This window comes from Belonocnema kinseyi, chromosome 3, assembly GCF_010883055.1.
Source record: "Belonocnema kinseyi isolate 2016_QV_RU_SX_M_011 chromosome 3, B_treatae_v1, whole genome shotgun sequence".
In the NCBI taxonomy this organism is placed as follows: domain Eukaryota; kingdom Metazoa; phylum Arthropoda; class Insecta; order Hymenoptera; family Cynipidae; genus Belonocnema; species Belonocnema kinseyi.
In genome coordinates, this window is record NC_046659.1 from 63,687,298 (window position 1) to 63,696,134 (window position 8,837).

At 31.7% G+C, this 8,837-nt stretch overlaps 1 protein-coding gene and 1 long non-coding RNA gene across 2 annotated transcripts in view; one reads left to right on the forward strand and one right to left on the reverse strand.

The window, feature by feature from the left end:
- Positions 1–8,837, forward strand: part of LOC117169249 (heat shock protein 67B1-like) — a 15,561-nt gene that overhangs the window by 1,812 nt on the left and 4,912 nt on the right. The window contains exon 2 of the mRNA XM_033355525.1: positions 7,467–7,782. Coding sequence (XP_033211416.1) covers positions 7,611–7,782 — 172 coding nt within the window. The 5' untranslated portion in view covers positions 7,467–7,610. The remainder of the gene's footprint in view (positions 1–7,466; positions 7,783–8,837) is intronic.
- On the reverse strand, positions 6,963–8,543 carry LOC117169260. The gene is made up of 3 exons (XR_004466635.1): positions 8,494–8,543; positions 7,551–7,760; positions 6,963–7,474 (listed from the first exon to the last, which is right to left on the reverse strand). It is a non-coding gene; the product is annotated as an uncharacterized LOC117169260 (long non-coding RNA).

The following is an 8,837-nucleotide window of genomic DNA, read 5'->3' on the forward strand; positions in this document are numbered from 1 at the left end:
GCTTCAAGCTATCTAAGGATGGTACTATAGAACGCCACCTCAAGGTAGGCCTAGTGGCGCCATCTCTTGGTCAGGCCGGAAACTTATCAATCCACCCTCGTAAGCGTTGAATAGAGAAAAATTAATATTTTCAGATTTCAGTGTAAAAGTGAAGATTATTCTATTTTTTGAATGCGCGATTTTTCCATATAAGAAAAGCATATCTTAGAAACAGAGATCTCTTGTATTCCCCAAAGATGATCATATTTTGAGATTATTTAATTCCTTCTAATTAGTTCAAAAAATATGTGTAATAAATTGTTTTAACTCCTTCATGTGAAATATAAGTTTTGAAATTTTAATTCTAATTATAGGATTTAAGCTATGGGAATAAAACAAACGCTGTACTTTATAAAAGAACTTGTGCTTTAATTTTAAGAGCACTTCAGAAGGCACGTCTTTCTTTTATCGAAAGCTGATCAAGACTAAACTAAGGATTACTCATTTGTACCAGCACCCTTTGTGACTAAACGCCGAAGCCAGTCCAGTTCGGCTCGACTATCATATAAACAATCTTGTCACACACACACACACACACACACACACACACACACACACACACACACACACACACACACACACACGCACACACACACACACACACGCACACACACACACACACACAAATACTGTTCTTAGAATATGGAGATTACTTTTTGTATATACATTAATTCTACGAATTAATCCAACATTAATCAATTCAAGTCTGCCTCTCTAGAGTTCAAATTAATTTAATTCACACATTTAAATAGATTTCTGTAATGCATTTTTTTACACTTTAAAATAAATTATTAAAATGCGAATGAATATAAACTCTAATATTTTTCGAATTTGTAAGTTATACAAAGATTTAGTAATGAAAAATAGGTTAAATAAATGCTTCTATTAAATTTTGCTAAGTCGATTTAGAGGAATAGGATTTGCACTTCTCCTGTTCCCGTTGGGTGGGGGGGGGGGGGGGGGGGGGGGGGGGGGTAGACGGCGGAAAAATCGCTTGTTCATAGGAATACAAATTCTTAATGTTTCTGAATTCAACGCTTATGTGTGAATTAAAATAACTTTAACACTCCGTGGTCCATGTGGGACTTTTAGGGCACAGTGCCTTTTTGTATTTAAAATATTTAGAAAATGGAGAGAGGGTAAGTCATGGATCCCCAACCTAAAAAATTGTGAGGGTCCAAGGGTCCAGCTGCCTGAAGGGCGTCCGCGTTAAATAGATTGTGTGCGCCTGGCAACGAGGAGAAATCAATGTTGTTCCCTGAAAGTCCCACCTGGACCACGGCATTCATGTTTTGGTCAATTTTGAAATCTCATTTTATAGAGTATTTTCGTTCTTTTTTGTATATTTATGTGCACGAAATACAGAAATTGCATTAATAGATCCATATTTTGCATTATAACATTTTTAAACTCAAAAAAACATTGTTTTTTTTTAGTAATTTGGCTTGCCTGAGAATCTCTGAAATACGCAAATTTACAGGCACTCAAATAATTATACTTTTTTCAGCCGCGTCTATGGAGATATATATTTTTTAATGCCCTGTCTGAGCAACATTAATGTGTAAAGTGCTTTTTCATCAAATGCATGTCTGAAGAAAATATGAATTTTTTGTAATTTTTTCATTTTTCCGAAAATGTAATTGGATAACACAGGCCGAAAAAATTTGACAAAGGTCCGGAACCAGAGACCAGACCTAGTATACCCGAAGGTTTTTGCTGCGCTGAATCCGAATCCGACCTCAGAAAAATTCCATCACCCTCAGTTTTCGAGATATTGTAACCTAAAAGTGCAAAAAACACCGTTTTTTGCTATATTTGAGGTTACATAGCATCTTGAATAATTTTTTTTTCAAAAACGGGCGAAAGCATTACAAAGGAGCACCCTTGCCCTCTGAAATCCATTTTTCATATTTGAATCCGCCATATCTCGGCTATGAAAAATCTTATCAAAAAGTTAGGCACCGCATTTTGAAGGTAAAGAGTAGTTCTTTACGATGCCATTGTCAGTTTGTGAAAAAAAATTTTCGCGATGTTACGGGGCCTCGAACACATCAAAATAACGGGTTTTTGACCATTTTAGGTTAGAATATCTCGAAAACTGAGGGTGATGGAATTTTTCTGAGGTCAGATTCGGATTCAGCGCGGCAAAAACCTTTGGGTATAGTAGGTCTGGTCTCTGGTTCTGAGAATTGTTGGCCTGTGTAATTGATTGAGAAAAACCTCATGGACTTAAAAAGTTCCACCTGGACCACCGTGTCAGTGAAATTCAGCTGGACCACGAAGTGTTAACTCGAGAGAGGCAGAAATGAATTGATTATAATTAAAGTTGAAAAACTTATATTCCACATGAAGGCATTAAAACAATTTATTATACATATTTTGTGAACTGGTGAGAAGGAATTAAATAAGCTCAAAATATGAACACTTGTGAAATGCAAAATATCTCTGTGAGGGGTACAATTAGAAGGAATTAAATATATTGAAAACACGTTCTCTTTTGGGGAATAGGAAACTATGCGGCGGTCGCTATGGAAATAGAAATGAATTAGTTTCAAAGATTCCTATTCTTATGACATTTTAGACAGATCGAAAAATCGCACATCCAAATAATTCATTTTATGTGATGTGTACGTCATGGCGAGGGTGAGAGGACGTATCCTCGTTTTTTGTCGGTTGGTTCTGGGCACCCTATAATAATAATAATAATAATAATAATAATAATAATAATAATAATAATAATAATAATAATAATAATAATAATAATAACAATAATAACAATAATAACAATTTTTCCCATATAATTTAAAAATAATTTGTTCAAATATGCTCTGGAAACTTCTAGATGACAAAAAATTATAATTCAGCGACATCGTATACTGTAGGTTGACTGTTTTTGCGAATTATGAAATAAGCAGAGTCCAAAAATAGAATGCTGATAACTGCCTCTCAAATTATATTATTATGACGATCATTTTAAGATTTCATGACCAGGAATACAACTTTAACTGCATTTTTTAATCATTTCTGATTTGGAGTATTTTTTACGTTCTATCCTATCAAAGTGGTAAGCAATCTTTTCTTCAAACTTTGAACATAAGAAAAACGATAAATAAGGCTGCGTCTAGTCGTTCCCAGAAATTTCGGAGTTGGAAAAGAGCATGCACTCATTGTCTAGAAAAATGGAAAAATTCCTGACTTGTAAAGCTTATGGAAAATATTTGACTACCCATTCAGAATGTCGGGACAACGAGACATTTCGTAAATAAAAACATGTGCATGTGTCAAGATAGAAAATAAAGATTAGAGCCTATTCAAGGTTCGTGCCAGAATCTTCTCGAAGGAATTTACTGATTTTTAGCTTGTTTTTTTTCGTTACACTATAATCTTTCTAGAGTTGATTTAATAATATTTTCTACGTGACTCAAATGTATCACTCTAGTAAATTATTTTTCAGATTCAAGTTGTTTCCATAATAATACAGTTTCAATGAACAACAAACATGGAATAACTTTTTCATTACAAATTATGGTTTTTACTAAGTTAAACAGTCGCAAAGTTAAAAATTTTGAAAACAACAATTTCGGCATTCATATAGTTTTAAAAAACGACCTACTTCTACCTCAAATTTTAGGCCATTCTTGTTGGCTCATATACGTATTATGTTATATCCGATCTTTCGCGAACAGCAGACTCCAAAAAAAGAACAAAGCTGTTATCGTGCGAGACCACCTGTGCCAATCCTTTAAACTTTAAGAAATAAAATTATTTTCTTTTTTTCGAAATTACACCGCCAGAATTAAAATTATGTGTTAAATAAGTGCAAAAATCATTGATAGGTATACTAATTCTGTAAACAGAATCCATAACAAACACTCTACGTTGAAAAAGAAGTCACCAGGGCATTTCTGAAGTTGGACTTTCGAAAAATTGTGTTTCGAGAAAAACGCATATAAACTTGGCGAGTGCCATAAGCACATATGTTATAGTTTTTTTTCGAACATGAAATTATGCATATTTCCGATTACTTTCTGGATATGAGTAAAGTAACATTCACGTAAATATTTCTTCAAGCAAAACCGGCCAGAAGGTTCATTTACATGCAGACACCCACATTTCTCTTCGAAATACATAACTCGCATTTTTACCTTACTCATGTTACAGTTGTATGGATTTATAATATTTTCATTTAAAATTATGTTATAATATTTATTTCCACCACTATTTTTGGTCCAAATTCAGCCCCTTGTTTCTTTAGAGGGCGTAGAATGTTGACATATTTTTAAAGAAGTAACAAAAATTCTATGAAAATTTAAAATAAGTTCAAAAATGTTTAAGAAATAAGTAAATTGTTCAAAATTTAATAACAGTTTCAAAAACATTCAGACTTTCGGACTTGTTGCAACATCTTCGTATAAAAACAAAATAAAACGATCGCCTATTTAACTGGAGTAATGAATTTTCAAATAAATCTATGAATTTTTAACTGGAATGATTAAACTTTAAACCAAAAAGATGAATTTTAAACTAAAATGACGGATATTTAAATGTAGCAATTAAGTTTTCAACCAAAAAGATGAATTTTTAAACAGAAAGATTAATTTTCAAATGAAGAGATTGTCTACCAAAAAAAAAGAAATTTTGAACAAAATACATGCATTTTTAACGAAATAGTTGAATTTTTGATTAAAAAGAACAAATCGTCAAACAAATAGTTGAATTCTCAAACAAAAATTATTTTTTAATAAAAAAGATAACTTGTCAATCAGAACTTAAATAATTAAATTTCAAGGTAAACAAATTCATTTTTCACCAAAAAGATAAATTTTAACAACAAATATGAAATTTTTACTAGGAATAAGCTGAATTTTCATTTTAAAAAGTTACTTTAAAAAAAAACTTAAAAAAAAACTTTAAAAAATACATTTTCAAATAAAGTGATGCATTTTTGAACAAAATTGTAAACTTTTAACTGGAATAGTTGAATTTTAAACCAGGAAGATGAATTTTGAACTTAAATGATAAAGCTTTAACTAGAATAATTACATTTTTACCAAAAGATTTATGCTTAACCAATAAGATTAATTTCTACCAAAAAAGGCACATTTTCTACTAAAAAGGATATTTTTTCAACCAGAAATTGCATAATTTTTGTAGTCAAACAATATTAATGTCCCGCCAAAGAGATGATGAATTTTTAAGTATAATTATAACATATTTAACCGGAATAATATTTACATTCTCAATTTAAAAAATATTATTTTCAGCGAAGGAACATACAAAGAAAAAACAAATTTTCAATAAAACAGCTCATTTTTCAATTAAAGAAATGAATTTTCAATTAAAACGATCAATCTTCAACAATAACTAAGTTTATTTTTAACAAAACAGTTTAACTTTCAGCCAAATAATTTTATTTCCAACCTGAACGATACGAAAGCTACCAGTATTTTATTTAAATTTTAAACATGTGAAAAACAAGAAATAAAAAAATGCATGTTTGTGGCTTTAAATGATAAATATTTTCGCATATTCAAGGTCCTTGCCCTAGAATCTTCTCAAAAGAGTTAGCTACTATTTTTACCTCGTTTTTTATGTTTCACTATAATCTTTCTTAAATTGATTCACTAATAGTTTCTTCTTGGCTCGAATTAATAAAAAATATTCTAGTAATCTTTTTTCATATGCAAGTTATTTCAGGAATAATAAAGTTTTAAGTGACAACACAGGGCAAAATTTACAAACCCAAAAATTTTTTATGAAAAATAATGGTTTGTAATAATTTAAAGAGTTACATTGTTGAAAATTTTGACAACAACAATTTCGATATTTAAAAAATTTTCGAAAACTTCCTATTTCTAACTCAAATTTTAAACCGTTTTTGTAGGGATATACGCATTATGTGATAACAGATCTTTCTCGAACAACAAGCTAAAAAATAGAACCAAGCTGTTATCGTATGAGACCATCTGTGTCAATTCTTCACAATTGGGAAATAATACTAATTTTGCTCTTTACCAGTAATTCACGTTTTCACCTTACTTATACTGTATTGTATTTATAATATTATTCTAAAGTATCTTATAGTTTTGGCTCGTGTCTATATGCGTTCGTACGTTTATGTACGCTTATGACACAATCGAGTCTAAACGTACTGAACTGCCAAGGGGAAGGGGCAGCTAAAAAAGGGAAGGGGCGAGGGTTCCCTTTTTTAGGTCCGTACGTTTAGACTCAACTCTATTATAAACGTGCATAAACGCAAAGACTGTCAACAATTTTAGACACAGCCTACTTTTTTACAATCCACGAATATTTTTGGTCCAAGTTTAACCCCTTGTTTTTTTTGTAGGATGGAATTTTGACATACATATTTTTTCAAGGTAAACTGAAGGAAGAAAATAACAGTAAATAATAAAAATACTGTTTCAATTAATTCATTAACAAACTAAGGTATATAATCTTATTTCATGTCAAATTAATGTTAATTATGAATATATATTCGGAATTTAACAATATTATCACGAAAAATTATTTTTTAATAAAAGATACGTACATATACTTTAACACAATTAAAAAATATGATTATTGTTCGAGCGAAAAATAGTTTTTTAAAAACATCTTTGTTATGAAGAATTTTACCTAAGCAACATTTTTGTACATGATATTGAAAATTTTAAACAAATGTTTAGAATTCCATAGTTTTCCTGGCTGAAAAATTGACAAGTTGTCTCTTAAAAAAGGAAAACCCCCAGATTAAATGACCTCAACTACCTTAAATTAAAATATTAATCTGAGTCATTTCAAAAATAAAAATATAACGGTAATTTATTTTGATGTATTTGTTTATTATAGGAATATTATAATTTGCATTTTATTTTTATTTTATTTAATTCATTGTAATTATAAACGAATGTCAAAACTTCTGAATCAATATTTTTTTCTTTGAAAATCCCGGAAATCAACATTCTAATCAAAAAGAGGAAGTAAAATGTATATTGTCATATTTCCACAAAAGTTTAGGACTGTTTTTGTTTCCAGAGCTGATTCCATACAAATTGAAAAATCATATAAGTAATGAATAAAAGGTATACAATCGAAAAATAAAATTCCAGAATGATCCATAAAATTTTCGAGCATTCGTTGATAAATCGCAAATTTAGTTACTGACACAATCTGAAATGTAAAGAATGGAATCGAACCAATAGCAACGTTTCACACCTGTGCAAACATACATTATTTCCTACCCGCTTTCGGTTGAGCCAATGAGCGGCGGCCTTAGAAGTGTTTACATTTAAAAAATTATTTACTTGATTTTATAACTCTACGTGTCTTTTAATTCACGAAAGCACGCCTTAAAAACCATTGTATCATTCCCCACCCTCTAAAACTCGTTCCAGCATAAATATCCACAGTCTCGATACGATTTTCAGTTGAAAACCTGAAGAAGCAAAGAAAACAATCAAGAATCTACCTTTTGCAATTTGCAAAGAAACGTCAAATAATAAAGTAAAAACCTAGTAATATCGACTTGGAAGCTCAATATTCAAGCAGACTGAAAGTTAGAAATTCTGACGATGTCTCTGTGGCCGTTGCTGTTCTCTGCCTGGTGGGCCGGCTTGGACCAACCGCACATGCTCATGGACCAAAATTTTGGATTGGGCCTCAGTTCTGAAGATTTAATACCTCCAACATGGCCAGACAGATGGGCTGGACCCTGGCCCGATCTTTTGGAAACAGAAGAAAGTGGTATGTGTTCATTTTCAAAAATATTAAAAAATTTCGATTAAAAGAAATTTGTCGTACTGAATTCCTTTCATTATTTTTCGATTTTGGAAATCTTATCTGAATTTTAATGTTTTTTGCGAAAGGAATGTCAGCCGATTTATCTTTCAGTTTTTAATTTTTTCTAAATACACCTCAAATGTAATGAAATTTAAAACACTTCCCAAATCTAAAAGCTGATCTCTAATATAAACATGTTTAAATGATTGAATTTTCCTTCCCGTGTAGGAATCCAATCATGGATCCGGCCGGTTCGCAGTCGGATAGCCCCGGTTTAAGCCGGGCGCTGGTCGGGGAATCCGGCCGGGATCCGGCTAAAAACGTCACGGTAAACTGGTCGGATCCCGGCTTCAATACCGGCCGAAAAACGGTTAAGAAATGGTGCTTCAGGCGAGAAATTGGTAACTTGTTTTGTCTTTTAAGGCTCATCGTAAAGATTACGCTGAACTTTAAAAGTGAAATCAAGTGAACCAATTCTGGCAAGAAAATCGGAGTAGAATTCTATTCCCTGATGATAGAATCTAATAGCAATTTGGAAGCAACATGGTGATTTAAGGTTAGGAAGGAAGAAAGTAAAAACTGCATGCACAAGACTATATTTTAAGTAAAAATAATAATTATTCGCGCATTAAGTGGGGGTTTCAAACTAAATACTGAAATAAAGTTGATTTTAACCACGAGTCTCGATTTTATTTGCGAACTTCGAAGAGACGACGCGACGTGAGTGCTAGAAGCATCTTCGTTCCAGGTACGACACTGAAAATTACTGAGTGTCTATGCAGACGACAGACACAGCAGGCGCTACATATGGCGGTAAATTTGAAATTATACAGGCTAAACATTGTCTGAATATAGAGAAGTTTATAAAAATTGTATCTATTAGTTCAATGGGATGTAGGTAATGCAATAAAATGGAGAATTTATTTCATAGAGATTATTCCTTTTATTCAGAGGTCTATACTCCTTGAGAGCTATTGAAGAACTAACCAGCGACTAGCCTAGAGAGACGCATTCAAACT